This window comes from Anser anser (assembly GCF_964211835.1).
Source record: "Anser anser genome assembly, chromosome: 1".
In the NCBI taxonomy this organism is placed as follows: domain Eukaryota; kingdom Metazoa; phylum Chordata; class Aves; order Anseriformes; family Anatidae; genus Anser; species Anser anser.
In genome coordinates, this window is record NC_139720.1 from 59868506 (window position 1) to 59884068 (window position 15563).

The following is a 15563-nucleotide window of genomic DNA, read 5'->3' on the forward strand; positions in this document are numbered from 1 at the left end:
TACAGTCTCTTACCCAAAACAGATCATTTCTCCATTACCTGGGGGGTAAGTAGCAGAAGAAATAATTTGCAAATATTTGGAATGTTTCTATTTTTCATTTTTAAAACAATACACATACTTTGTTATTCTCCATACGGTCTTTCTCTGCCTTGTAACTAACTTGTACACCAGATTTTTATTTTTCCTTTAAGAAAAAGAAGTTGATCATATCAGTCCAGGACTTTTTCCAAAAAACCTGGAGGGAGTGAGGTTTCCATATACTGGGGCCAAAATACAGATGTTTGGCCTAAAATTGTTTTTTTATTATTTTTATTTTGGATTTTGGAAAAACAAGCACACAAGTCTCCACAGAAGAGCACAAGTACATGTGTTCTCTCTATTACACTGGAAGAAAATGTAGCAACTCAAAAGGACAAAATGAGCAGGCCTGCTTTCTCTAAGCAGAGCTTTCAGAAATGGAAAAACCAAGCAGGCAGAAAACAAGTGTAATGAAGGGACTCTGACCCTGCAAGAATGTCCATTTTTTCCAAATGAATCAAATGGTCTAATAAAGGATATTACCTTCCCTATAAATCTTGCCTCACAGAAAACAAAGGAATAAGGATTTCAAAATGCTTCCACAACAAGGAGTAGAACCAGGCTATAGAGCAGGCAGGGCAGCAAACAGGGACAGACCAAAGATGGAGTTTGAACAGTCTGCCAACATGAGAGGAAAGAGCTGAGTATATAGTCCAGAAAAATTGTCCTCTTTGTACCTTTTATAAACAATTACCAGGATGCATCACTGATTTTCACACACACAACCAGAAGTGTGTGAACTTTATCTGGAGTTTGAACTTCACCGACAATTCTTGACACAGGATGGGACTGACTAAATGGTGAAAAAGAGCTAGCTAATGCAGACACTGAAGTATAACTAGAAGAGCTAGCAGCAGAGTTTCCATCAGAATTTGCAAAATAGTGTTTATATCCTTTGCTGTATATATGTGCTTTTGCTATAGCAACAAAGTTGAACAGTCATCATTTTCTATGAGCAAATCTAGCATAATCTGTATCTTGCTTGTAAAGAGAAATGATTTAATCTATATGAAGTGCAACCTAGTAGCCAAAATGGAAGAGAAATCCATGATACTGAAGTTCATATACTGTGTATATATATATATGGGATTTCCCAATGGATCAGCTAGGTCAATATCACAGCAGATTGTCCAGTCTTCCAATGACAAATAATAATGTCACAGGTTACCGCCAATTTTAACAGTCTCTGAAGTCTGTTGTCCCAGCTGTAAGTGTCAAATAACAACCTGGTGCTGAGTTAGACACTGGAAAAGTACAGCCTGTGTGAAATAATTCATTAGTTTAATGGAAGAAAACTTGGAGAGATGATGTTCAGTTCAAACCAGGGTACTCGGAAGTGCCCCCAGCACTATCCTGGGCCTGGGCCTTGGATGGATCCCACAATACAACACAGATAGCAGGATAATTTCTCCCGTCCAACAGGAAACACTGAAGGCATTGCTTTGAAGTTAGGGATAATTATTTATTTCAGGTGATTTTCAGCCACTAAGAACATTAATCAACCAAGGAGCTGAGAAAAGCTGAAAAAAGCTAGGCGCGCTGATACTTCAGAAATTTTATCTGTTTTTCAAGTAAGATTAGAAAACAGACAGATGATAATGGAATTCAATAGTTGGGGTAGTGGGTGAAGTAAGGGAAGATTTTGGTTCTGTAACATAGTAACCTCTAAAGGTAACCTTTAACAAAAGAGTAGAACACATGATTTTATGGCCTTTGTCTCAGCAAAATAATACCAATCTTCTGGATGACAGATAAAGTAGTCAAGAAGACTTAATCTACTCAAACTACATGAAAAGAGAGAATCATGTTGAAAGAATAAGACATACCTATCCAAGCACATAAACCAACTAAAAGCATCATTTTTAAAAACAAACCTAAAAGTAAACTAGTATGCTGAGAGGTATTATGAATACTATTGTTTGGAGCCTGGAGAGTCAATAACAGTAGCTGGAAGCAGTCCTGCTGGACAAGACAAATTATGTGATTAGTAATAGATAAACTTGATGGGGTAGGTCCTTTGGGTTTTGGAAGACTGCATTTCACGTCTAATGTGTTCCTTAAAAGGTACAGTGGAAAACCAGGTTGGACAGTGGTGACATTTTACATTCAATATCCTGTTCGTTATTAGAAACTCATGGATGACTGTGCAGACTCCCCAGTCCATTATCAAAGTCCATTATCAATTACTCACCATAATGGACCTCATTATGATAAATAAGGAACAGTTAATAGCTTTTATAAAAATTGAAAAATTGCCTAATGAAATGAGGTTTGATTTATTAAGTGCAAACAGGATATGTCACCAACCTGAAATATCTCTTGGATCTTTTAAAACCTGCAATTATTGAAAGTTAGAGGAATAGCTGAGATTATAGTTGGGAACATGCATTTAACTGAAGAAGTGCTAAAACAACTGGGAATTGTTCAGGAATATCTTGCTGGATGCCCAAGAAACCAAGATTCTCAAATTCAAAAAAAAAAAAAAGATATTTTTTTTTGTGTAAGCAATGCTAGAAGCTTTGTATTTACACCCACATACATACATAAACATATAGTACATGTGCATATGCACGTGTGCATGCATATATGAATATGGAATTAAAAAACAATGAAATGAGAATGATTACAAACCACAATTTGAAATAAGTGAGTAATTAAGTCAGTAAGTCAAATGAACGGATTATAAAGCAAAAAACTTAAAATGGTAAGGCATTTAAAAAAACATTATAGAAGAAATGAACTCAGTGAATGAATTATAAATCAATAGCTAGATTCAGACAGCAGGATGGTGAAGTGTGATCAAGGAAAAGCAGAAATGTTCAATAGGTATTTCAGTGGCATTTGGTATGAATCAAGTTGTAGATCTACTTCTTAAAGTATCACTGATAGAAAATTCACCATGTGCAACAAAGGAGGATATGAGGCAGTCTGTGTGATAATTAATCATTTACAACCCCACAAGCTTATATATTTTAGGTTCAAGAGTACTAAAGAGATTAGCTGAGGAAATCTCTAAATTACCAATATTATTTTCTGGCAGACATTGAACTGGATGACCTCCTGAGGTCCCCTCCAGCCCTCCAATCCTACGATCCTATGATTTTTGATTTCTCTGTAGAGGCTTTAATATCTTTGCACATAATTCAGTCATGCTCTCAGCAATTTGGTCTGTCAGAATCTATTCCTCACCCTGTATGACTGCCTCTTTCTGTCTTAGTGACCAAAAAATGCCACACACAAAGCGTGTCATGGCAATGCAGTCCTCCACGGTTTCATGGTCCAAAGACCATTCCCCCTTGTAAACATGGCAGGACACAAGGTTTAGCACCTCTTACTGGTGTAAATGTAAAGAAGGGCTATAGGCAACAGAGAACCTTGTTGGATCTTCACAGGGTATCAAGGACTAATAGACTTTCTTTCCTTAGTGCCTCATAGTCCATTGGTGAAGATCTCCTGGTGGCAGCCCTTTCTCCTTCACTGACGCGGTCAGGAGGCAGTCCCAGATGCGTATCCTCAATGACCTGCTGCGAAGCCTGAGGGTTCTGAAGATGATGGGAAGAAGAGATAGGACCAGCAGATCCCACAGCAGTTCTTGGACCACCTAGGGACCAAATTGCTGCACATTTGCCCAGAGGCTTGAGAGCAGGAAGCTCTGGAGAAATTATGTGAGCAGTGTCTCCTGTGGCACACCTATGGTCTCCCATAGGATAGGTATGTCTCCATGCTCCTAGGTTGCAACAGGCAAGCCAGCTGCAGGAGATACCAGAGGAGAAAGGTTAGCTGAACCCTGACAAGGGATCCCTGTCCCCCTGACATGAATATCCTCAGTCCTCAGAAACACATTCCTTAGGCATCCAAATTGACCCAAGGAGAGCAAGGTATGTCAGCGGAATGTCTGAGTGGTGGGCATATTGGATCCCCTACTTCCTTCTCTCTCTCTTTTTCCTATCCACTCCCCCATCCGCAAATCTCCCTCCCTCTTCATCTTCTGACAAGTTTTGGGTCATGTTGGCCCTCTCAGGGAATATAATTTTTTTGTTGTTTGAACACATTTGCCAACCCATTTCTATTGAGCTGCAGGTGTTCCTCCCACTCAGATTTTTGGCTGTTGCTTAAAGATACATGCCTGGGCCATGGCCTGTTGAACAGTGGACTTTGCAGGGGAATAGGCATGCAGAGAGCTTGGCTGCTGAATGCATTGTGAGTGGGAGGATGGAGGTAGTGCTGGGACAGAGGAGGTCCCACTGTGAGGACATTTAAGGCAGTGTATGCAAATCATGGGGTGTTAATGACCCATCGTTAAGGGTGTAGCAGGGTGTCTGGAAGGGTGTAGCAGCTCTAGGAATAGTTGTTTCAGCCAAAAGCATAAATACAGGACAGATTAATCATTTCACTGAGGTACTGAAAATAGGGGGGACAGGAGAGAAGGTCTTGTTTCAATTAGGGCAGAAAGGATTGTTTTGAGGGCACCTTTCTGCCCCATAGGGAGGAATCAGATGACTCTGTCCAGACATCTTTTTTCTAAAGTCTTACTCAGTCATGCAAAGCCAAATGATAGCTTCCCCGTTCTCATATCCACATCTGTCCTGCCATATATCCTAGTGAAAAGAAGGGCAATCAATTCCCCCCCCCCCACCACCTTATTAAGGAAGCACCTTTTGGTGTGCTGCAGCTTGTCAACTACTTTTTTTTTTTTTTTTTTTTTCCAGTAAATGTTCAGGCCCAGGCCTGTAAAGTTTTCGGAGGACTGCTTGGACAGCAGTCACAGGCATGCACCGAATTACAGGAAGGTTCATAAGTGATTGCACTGACTGCTGTTTATCAGGGCATGCAGAATCAGTGAGGATACTTGCTCAAAACGAATAGTGGATGGAGTACCACCAGGGAAAGAATGACAGAAGGGAGAGGAGAGCTAAAGAGGGACAGATATTGTATGCAATTACTTTCCATTCATGCAGTCATTTGTCACAGTAGAAAAAGCATCAACAAGCAGCCTATCTCATTCCTCTTATCTCACACAGTCAGCTCCTGGACACTCAATGTGGTCATGTCAATCATCAGTGAAGGCACAAACAGTGTCCCAGACACGAGTGCCAGCAACTCTCAGTTGCTGTGAAGAGCTATGTATACAGCTGCCAAAAGAAAACACTCACCCTGTTCTCACAGAGGTTGTATAGGACACAGCAAGTACCAGTTATCTGCAGGTTGATGGAAATGTTTTTGTCTGCTCTGCCACACATAAAATGCCATTCTGTTTCAAAGCAGATAGGGTAAGAATACAAACCACAGATGGGCTACATGTTTATCTAGATACTCCCTCAAGTTTCAGCAGTGCAGGGATACACAGTGTCTCCAGTAATGCGAAGGTACCCAAATGCCAGGAATGATCCTGTCCCTGCTGTAGAAAGAAGTCTTAGCATCCATTTTCAGTCCAAGGCCAGGGTTGCAGAAAACATGGCCATTGTCAAGCCTTTCTATGAAGCATTTCTAGATGACCGTAAATTTTGCCTTGGTGGTCCTGCAAGGCCATAGGAGAGCCGAATGAAAGCCTTTGTGGTTTTGTATAATCTTAGCTGCCATGGGCTAGACACCAGTTTGGAATGTGCATGCCATCAATAACTTCTATGTGGATAATATATATGTTGGGTCCACAGCACCAAGTGTTTTACCTTGCTCATCTACTTGTGTAGCAATGCATACCTGGTAAAACAGAGAGCTTATGCAGTCTGCAGTCTAGTAGCTACAGTATGTGTTTTCTGTACTTGTAAACCAGTACCTCAGTTTTTGTCTCGTTCTCATTGTTAGCAAAATATCAAATACACAACATGCTTATTGTACAAAACCACTCTTTTTCTTCTGGAGGATAACGGGACTGTGAAACAATAGCTCTGAAAAGTATGGGCTATCCTGTTCATTTTAAGCAATTGACACAGAAACTTGAAGGTGATCATTTGAATGGAATGTAAAAAAAATGTTTCCCTGTCATTTTTCAGACATAGTAAAGCATCACAAAAATCTAAATTACATCTTATTTGGATATACAGAATCCAATGTCATCTAATCCACGCTTTCTAACAGTCAAAATATCCAGCTTTTGTCCTACTATTTATTAATACATTTGCCTCATCAGTAGAACGACAAAAAGTGTTTAGCATTCAAAAGCACAGTTAAAAGCATCATTGCAATACACAAACACAAGTGTACTGGATACAGAGCAAACATCTTCAATGTGAACACAACTTCAAAGTATTTGACTCTGTGACTCTTACACGCCTGCAGTATTTTTCACTGTAATTTCCTGAAATTTACGTTAAAAACTAGAGGTCCAACCTGAAGTAGTCTATTGGTCCTCAACTGAGTCACGACTTTTAGTATCACAACACAGTCATCTACGACCTGAGCTAACACAGTAAATGGCAAAAGTAGAAACTTCTCACCCTCTGTCTGAGCTTAACACCAATGAATGCCGAGACATGACATCTTCTAAGGATTTCCATACCTACTTAACAGACAACACAGGAACAAAGGGACTAGAATCTCTCAGACATTTGCTTGTGTTTACAGGCCTTCCTGTCCCAGTCTCTAGAGACTTTCCTGCTCAGCTCACCTACATGCTGTCCCCGCGAAACTGTTCTCCCTCCTCCTCCAAGATTCTGACAGTACAGCCTTAGCCTCCTCTGTTCCTTCTTGAACACCCTTCCTCCCCTCTGCCTTACCCATGATGTTTCAGGAGCAAGAGCAGAAGTATGGTGAATACAGAAAGGCTGTGGACAAACAGCAGGTAAGGTAGAAAAACACACATACCTAAACTGTTACTACCTAACCCAGGATTGATAGAAGTGCCGTATAGCCCTATATAGAGGCAAGAATAGCCATATTTCACTGTCCAATGCAGATATAGACAGTCATCTCAAGCTAGCATAGAAAACACTAAAATGTTGCATGGTGCAGACACTGTTCATCGTGCTGTGTCCTGGGAACAACTGCATGGGGAGTATGTTAGAATCATTTTCTCAATGTGACTGAAGATGTTTCAAGCAGTTTTAATGGTCAATTGGTTCTCTGAGCATACATGGCATTCCTAAGGCACAGTGAATATTCATAAAATGTGTGTGAAAATCCATTAGCAAAACTGTACTGAGGATGTGTAAATTAAGACTATTCAGAGAACTGCAAGTTGGCCAAAGCTGGACAAATTTTTGAGGTATAGTAAAAGGCCCATATCTAAAACTCAGACAGTTCTTCTAGCAAATAACAAGTCCCTGCTTCAAAGTGTGGACTCATGATCATTGTCATGGTAACAAGTATAAAACAAGAATGTATAAAACATATTCTGAGAAAATGAAAGTTACAATGACCAAATCTGGCCCGTCAGACAACAAAATGTCAACCTAAGCAGATTAATCCTAGCAAGGTTATAAACAATATAAAAAGTAATCTATAATGGAAAATGTCAGAATTTTCTTGCAGTATCTCTAACATGTCAAAAGATCTTAAGCTATTTCTACTTTCAACTTCTATAGCACATGAATAAGTGAGAATAATTTATTTGTCCCTGTACAAAACACAAATGATTTTTCTTCCGTATCTCAAATCACGTTGCAGAATTTTAATGTTGTGTATAAATTTGGGTCAAAGAGGACAACTGACTCCAAAAGAATAGAATAGTATTTGTAAAGTGTGTAGCAGAAAAGAGTAATAAAGGTGAAGGCAAGGTGAAATTAAAGTATAAAGAAAAAAGGGCCAGTTGAACTAGAAGGACATTGTATGCCTAAGGGACAATAGAGCAGGTGAAAATAGAGAGGTAAAAAAGGAAGATAATTCAGACTGGTGTATTTTCCTGTGTATCGAAGTCATCTTCAGGAGCTCTAAAATTCCTCTTTAGCCCTTCATTTTTAACTGTCTGCTTAACTTTTTTTTTTGTGGAGGGGAAAACAGAAGTTACACAGCAACTTTTCCTTGGGATACGGTAATTTAAAAATGGATATAATGTCCTTTTTTTGAATAGAGGGAGGACGGGATGAGAGTTCTATTGCCGCTAATTTTCCCTGTCTTTGTGAACATACAGAACAATTTAATTATACGGTGGCATCAGATTATTATAGAATTAATCAATTAATAACCCAAAAGACCATTTTTATGGTATCCATCAAGGCTTGCAGCTCAGAAAATTAGAAGTAGAATTAGCAGCCTACATAATTGTAAATAAGATATATAAATCAAATGAGCTTCCACTGTGGTTTTAGTAAATGGAACCATGTCACATTTATAAATACCAGCGTGAGAAGCTTCACAGCCAAAGTACACTGTAGCAGAAATTTCTGAGCATAGAAAGCTTGAATCATTAAATCATATCGTAGAGGATGGAAGATTCTCTGTAAACTAGTTTGAAACGTGAAATAATACTAGAACGGATTGTTAACCTGAGGCATGATTTCATCCTTGCCTCTAATAGACAGGAGTTATCTTGAATATGATGAAGCTCAGTCGATCAGCATCATATAAACAAATGTTTAAAGCTTAAGTGAGTGACCTCATTCAAGCTAATGTATATTCCTGGGACCAAAGGTATAAATAATAGATATACCTGGTATAGAAGGCAGATTAGTCACTACAAGGAAAAAAATACCCAAATTTTATATAAAAGATCAAGAAGGACTTGTTCAAAATTAGTCACTAAATAATCAATCTTGAAGGCAGGAATCCACTTCTTAATTCTAAATGATCTCTAAACCAGATATATTCTGTCTGAAGTACAAAACATGCTATAATTCATATGCTTTAAGCAACATTTACATACAGAAGGTCAATATTGCCTTGGATGTCATGTGTATATGATATTGTCAGTGAATTAGCATTTCAGTTGAGAATTTTCTGTTAATATTCTACCATGTATTTGAAGGTTTTCAATTCATAAAACATGACAATATTCATCCTCGGATCTCTATTAAGACAGAGATAGAAATAGGCATTTTGAAAATAAACTTGGATGAAGCTAGGTCTCAGCACCATAATATACATAATCTAATATTAGCTGTTAGAAAATAAGAAACATAAGCATATATATGTCTCTTAAACAGTGCATTTCAAGGTTTAATTCCATGGAATTAAATGACAGAAAATAGATATATTTCTTTAAAGAGTATCTGAAAATCTCACCACTGACAAGTAAAACGTATAAATCTATTAGCAGCGAAAGTAATCATGTACACCATAGAAGGTTTTTCACATCAAAGCAATGCTCAGATCTAATACTACAGCTAAACTAAACATACTCTTAAACGCTTTAGGAGATAAAGAGTAGCTTGTTGCCTGTACCTTGTGAAAGCAAGTGAAACCCTTACATTTAACTGTTTCTGAAGCCTATGGATTAAGTCATTTTGCAAAAGATGCTGTGGAGATAGTTTTGAAAAATGAGAATACTGCATTGGGAATGGTTCCAGGTTAGTTTTTGTGGAACCTGAGGGGGAAATGCTGGTCCCGCTTTCACCAGCAGCAACGTCTGTTTACTTCCAAAGGACCTTTGGCTTTAGCTGAAGACTGCTTCCTCCAAAGCACAGTTACAATGTGAGCAATAAAAGCATACCCCTCACTCCCTTCTATGTTAAATATGGGACCTCAAACAGGGCAGCTAGAACTATACTGTAGAGGAAACATATCTAGCCATTTTCCTTGATTTTAATCCTCCTGGTGAAGTAGTTAATTAAAGTTAATTCTAATGACTCCTTCTACTACGTTCAAGCTGTAGGCAAAGTTCTCATACAGTAAACAAAACCTTTGATTTCCTTTACTGCTCTCCAGATCATAAAACATTTTTTGGTGCTATAGAAAACTGCCAACAACTCCGAGCTAAAAGACTCATTATATTATAATAAAACCCATTAGATGATTCTTTAAGAATTTTTAATATCCAGACTTTCAGAAATCTGGGAAACAGCAAACCAACTGCAGGTTTGACACTTGTTGATACATGGCATCTAAACCACAGATTAGGTCCAAGAACTCTAAAAAAGTGCTATTATATTTCAAATCTAAAAAGTATAAAATTTACCTCAAAGTCTAATTTGAAAAGTTCTGCTAAAATGCATTGCTATAACTATAGTACTATGGCCTTTTACTGAATTATGGAGCTAATGTATTCCACACACTCAGGGTATTCTCTTTTTCAAATGAAGAAAAAAAAAGAAAAAAGAAAAAGAAAAAAGACATCATACTTTCAAGTTTTTGAGGTAGAGTTAATTTCTGAAGAATTTGCCAAGATGTTCTGTGGATTTTTGCTGGTGCTGCACTTTAGCAGCAGAAGTAAAAAAAGATTTTTCAACAGTTTAGTGGAAAATCAATTATAAATTATGTGAGGTACCTCCAAAATTTTCCACAGAAATGGGAACACATCCATGCATTTTCTGTAAAACAAAATGGCAAAGTTCCCTGCAAATTTCTTCCAATTTTTCACCTCGATTTTTAACTGGACTCAATGATATTCTTGTTTCATTTGGTATTAAGACATCTTTTTACAAGACAGTTTTGTTTGTTTTTCATGTGATGTTTTCCCATTTCACTTAGATGGTAATTTTACTTAAGTAATGCCCATGAAATCTAACAACTCCAGTCTTTCTGAAATTGGGTTAACCTTTGCAGTGAATAGCACATGGAGATTTTGGATATCTAGACAACACAGCTTGTTAGAATATTTTTTCAAAAAGTAAAAAAATAAAAATCAGACTTCATATAGGTTGTTTGTTTGTTTATCATAGCAAGATGTAGACCAATACATTTTTAACAGGCAGATGAGAACTTTATTTTTCAAATTGCCAGAGAATAGGAAAATATCTGGAAACACAAGATAAATGTATGTTACTTGTCTGCCTGAAGAAATTGTATTCATTCAGGTAATCTACATAATAACATTCACAGCCTTTTTCAAATAAATAAAAATCCCTTTTGATTTTAAGTGTAACCCATACAAGCAAAACAAAAAAATAATCTGCAAATACAAACTGATACCTCATATTTATAGCCCTGGTGTTGAAGAAATTGAATTCTCTGGCTCCACCAGCCTACAATTACTTCGGCTTGCATTGAAGTGGCAATTTTCAAGCAGGAAGAATTCCATTTGAGAAGGAATTACAACACTCATTCACAAGATACATGATTGTGCACTAGATATATTCCTGGAGCAGACTAAATATATTTCTTAAATACATTCCTTGCACGTACATATTCTATAGTTACCTTTATGAGGGATACAGCGACTGTATTTTCAGTTTGCTAAATGCACCAATATCAAAATATTTTTAAAATATAAATAACCCAACAAAATGAACAAACAAACAACAAAAAAAAAGGAAAAAGAAAAAAGAGGAAGCTACTAGAGTTACTTGAAGACCTTAGGAAAGGAAAAATCAAGTTTCAAAGAAATGAGAGGACAAGTTAACTGAGTAATTCCTGCTTAAGAAAGAAGTTTATGTTTTTATCATTTACATAGAATTAAAAATTAAAAAAATGATTATTATAAGCTCTTTTCTTTTCACACAGAAATATAATAGAGCATTTAAAATACAATATACAAGCAAATTAGAGGCCTTTCTTCCCCTCTCTCTTTCACACATAATTTCAAGTCCTTCTATGTCATAAACATGAAATGAACAAACACCTACTCAGTTCATACGCCAAATGATTTCATATTTCAAAAATAAAATGTCTGTATTGAAAGATTATTATCTTCCAGTGTCACCTAAAGGAAGGAATTGCCCTGGTATTTTACAAAATTTATTGATTCAGAAGCAATAGGATACCAAATCTGCTTACTAGGGCATTAACACATCCTGCTCTGCAGGGGTGGTGGCCTACTCTCACAGTTCAAAGTCTTTGAAAACTGAAGAAAATCTGAACTGCCACATTCAGCTCATTCCCTCTATTAGCAAAAGTTAGCAAGATCCTCCAACTTAGTTTTTATTTACTGCCCCCATTCCTTGTCTAGTGTAAATGCTGCAGTGTTGTTTGAATACTCACACTTTAGCTTACTTCTTTTCTCCACATATTCCTCCAACACATGCATTCTGTTCTAAAGAGTGCATCCTCCTCAGCATGGTGCTTCCAGAGTTTGGGAGCTGAATCCAGAGGTACGATCAAAAATTGTGGATATGTGTTTCTTCAGATTTTTTTTTTTTAATTACAAAAAAAAGAGAGAAAAAGTTATCAACTCCAGATAGAATAAAAACAAATCTTGTTGTCTAGACTTCTCAAAATGTTCCTAAAAATTCCTTCTCCAGATCATATTTTGTATTCCACCTTTTCTATTATTTCATGTTGCTAAATCCTTGATTATCATCACCTTCATCGTCTCATATGGACATTCGCTTTATTCAGCTATGGCCCACTAAAAATTAATCTAACCCAAACTATATGCTTTTGTTGTCTAGATATAATTAGGGTGCACAGACAGACACATTCAGAGACAGATTCATCCCAGCTCAGAATGGAGGCCTCACAGGGCAAAGACGCAGATGGAGCCTGGATGTGAAGGTCTGGAATAAAGCCCAACCCAAAGGTTATGCCAAGGGTCTGGGACTGAGCAAGCAGATTGGTGTTATTCGTACTGACTAGAGAGAAGGTAAAAGAGATTAACAGGGAAAAGATTAAGAGCCTTCATTTATCTATATCAGATTTAAGGTAACATCTGGAAATTGGTAGAAAGATCTGAAAGAGGCAGTAATTAAAGTCAGTAGCGAAGCATGTTTTAAAGTATCTAGCTGGAGTGTGACCCTAATACTCTGGCACTATTTTTCAAATATATAAATACATTTTTTTCATATGAGAAGTATTTGGGGATATTATAATAATTATCATCACCATCCAAAGTGCAACTACTACAAATCACTTCTCTCTGCCAGTTCCTTTCTATTGATGTCCCATGCACAGCCATTTTTAAGACCTGGAAAATAAGTTCATGTGGCTTTCATGAAAAAAATGTTTTGGTTCTCTGCTAGGCAACAATATATATAGTTTCTCTTAATGTTTTTACTTAATCACTGCAACTGGCAAATCTTCTGTGTCCTACCACTGAAACTGTGTCATTAATCTGGAAAAGGTCAACCACAAAGTAAAAATTTAAATTGAGTTAAACACAGTTCAGTTATATCATTCTATAAAAACTGGGAGGCACATTCAGAATATTCACCCATCTAACCCTTGTTTTATCTTTCCTCTTTCCAAAATCCTCATGGATGGGTGTGTCCCAGAGTACCTCTTTTACAGTTTCTGAGTTTAATGCACCTCTGATCCATTCATGTGTCTTTCAGTGGTCCTTTTTAAGTCTTAAATCTTGAAATGATACCATTTTCTTTTTGGTACAGAACCCTCTATTCTCCCTCCATCCAGGAGGAAATTGGGGCTGCAGGTCTTTGAGATAATTTCTGCAAGTCTGACTTCAGAGAGGAACCTCTACCCATGTTCTCTCTGGGACAATGACAGATCTAATAAGTGCACAGCCATTTGTCACAATGTTAGTTATCTGCTTAGAACAGCAAAAGCTACTGAGAAATCAATTCGTAAAGCAATGAAGAATTTATGTGCAAATCTAGTTTATCAGGCAGGCAAACATCAACTACTTGAGGAACCCATACAGTAGGACTGGACAGCGTGATTAAACTACTCAGGTCATTTCACCCATCTCTTTATCTAATACAGGTCCTATTCCAGAATACACATCACCTTTTCATCCGATAGGGTTGGTATAGATTGCTTTAAATTAATCTGTCAGACCTCTTTAATCTAATCAAATCAGTATGGTTTATTTCTCAGAATGAATCTTCAGAAGACTCCAAATCACTCTTGGCAACTGAGGTTAATCACCCTGTCTGTCTTCTTGAGTCCTTCCACTTCTTTCCCCTTCTTCCAGTTACCTTAGTATCAGCAGAAGATTTTTAACACCTTTGTATACCCAGGAACAGGGTTCCTAGAAATCTTTTGGAGATATCAGATAAGCTTTACAGCATGAATATGTTGTTCTGCATGTCATGCTTCCAAAGTATTCTGAAGTATGTTTTTTGGCTTCATTCTCCGATATGCCAAGCCCCAAGAACTGTAAGACAATGTTATATGCTAGAATATCTTCATTATTACTAGAAGAATTTAATTAGTTTATTCTATTAATATGCTAAATTTCAGCAGTATTAGTAATTAATTTTAATACCTACTCATACTTTTTCCTGCAAAATATGCATCAGGTTTAATCTGGAGAGTCTAGAATGTTGTGGATGGTCTTGATTTCTGATTGTTCCCGCCACTCTGTAGCAGACAAAAACTCCTGTCTGAATTTACCCCAAGAAAAGTAAATGGGAAGACCAAAGGCTTAAGAATCATGAACTCTGTTACACAGAATCTTTAATATATGCTATAAACAAAATTTCCTCTTTCCCAGCAGTGCCTTAGACTCTGTTTCAAGGATGCACCTAACGTAAAAAAATAAGCATGAGGGATTGTATTTTCAATTCCAGGCCTTTTGTGGCATCTATTTTCAGGTCAGTGTAGACTCAGATCTATATGGACCATGAGTTCTGTGACACCTATAGGATTTAAGTTTGCAATTCAGAGGTACCTATACCTAAGTAAACATTTAGGACACAGTCATAGATTCTTAAACACCATCAATACCAAACAGGTAAGAATTTTGCCATAACATTGTTAGATAAATTACTGCATTCCTTAACACAAACTCCAGATACTGTTCTACTGCTGTATATCTTCAAATAATAAAATTAATCCTGTAATCCCCTCAAATCCATTGAAACTGGGAAAATTTACATAAGGACTGAGATAGTAATTTATTTCTAAAACTCAAGAATACACTTTTGTTTTTAGCTGGAATACATAGTACAGGTGACATTTGATCAGCCCACATCAGGCTAATACTGCTTCAGTTCCTTATTGGGGAAGAGCTAATCCCATTTATTCATTAATTATTAATTAATTAATTAATTAATTGCTTGATTATCCACAGTTTATAAAACAATATTTGCACTCAACCTTAAAAGAGACAAATTCTAGCACATCCCCAAATTACAGAGTAGGCACAACACCCATCATCTCAAATGATATCCCATCAATGTTTGCATAAAAAGGAAACCAAGCCTAACAATATCCTCTTGACAAATGAAGTAGGCAGAGACGCTTCCAAGTACTACAATCCACTACCTACGTTTTCTTTTAAATCTTCACAGGGCCAGATTCCATCAGTTAGCCCAAGCTGAAGATAATTTTGTTCAGGATTAGGTGACAAAATCATCAGTGATTACCAAGCTAGATCTGTCTCCCATTCCCACTTTCTCTTCTCCCAGGTGTTATACTATTGACACTTGGTTCACCAAGTAGCTCATTTCTCTTCTGTTCCTGCAATCTCAGACTTGTTAGCTGGAGGAACAAGCCCCACCATGTGAGGAAACGTCAAGTCTTCACCTCCACACCCCCATCTCTTATGTCTTCTG

General features: G+C 37.3%; 2 protein-coding genes across 21 annotated transcripts in view; one reads left to right on the forward strand and one right to left on the reverse strand.

Moving 5' to 3' along the window:
- The window catches only part of LOC310887024 (uncharacterized protein), a 211546-nt gene that overhangs the window by 108930 nt on the left and 87053 nt on the right, over positions 1-15563 (reverse strand). For 3 of the 17 annotated variants that reach the window (XR_014575595.1, XR_014575604.1, XR_014575605.1), the window contains exon 1: positions 12091-12910. The exons of 7 other annotated variants lie outside the window; for them this stretch is intronic. The gene's annotated coding sequence lies outside the window, so the exon portion shown is untranslated. Of the gene's footprint in view, positions 1-12090; positions 12917-15563 lie in introns of those variants that run through there. 7 more of the 17 variants (XR_014575602.1, XR_014575603.1, XR_014575600.1 and 4 more) reach the window with 6 other exon arrangements.
- LOC310887065 (uncharacterized protein) overlaps positions 6732-15563 on the forward strand; it is a 47679-nt gene continuing 38847 nt past the window's right edge. For all 4 annotated transcript variants that reach the window (XR_014575641.1, XM_083812510.1, XM_083812512.1 and 1 more), the window contains exon 1: positions 6732-6859. Coding sequence is in view for 3 of the 4 variants with exons in the window: in XM_083812510.1 (XP_083668636.1) it covers positions 6825-6859 (35 nt within the window). In the remaining variant the exon portion in view is untranslated. The remainder of the gene's footprint in view (positions 6860-15563) is intronic.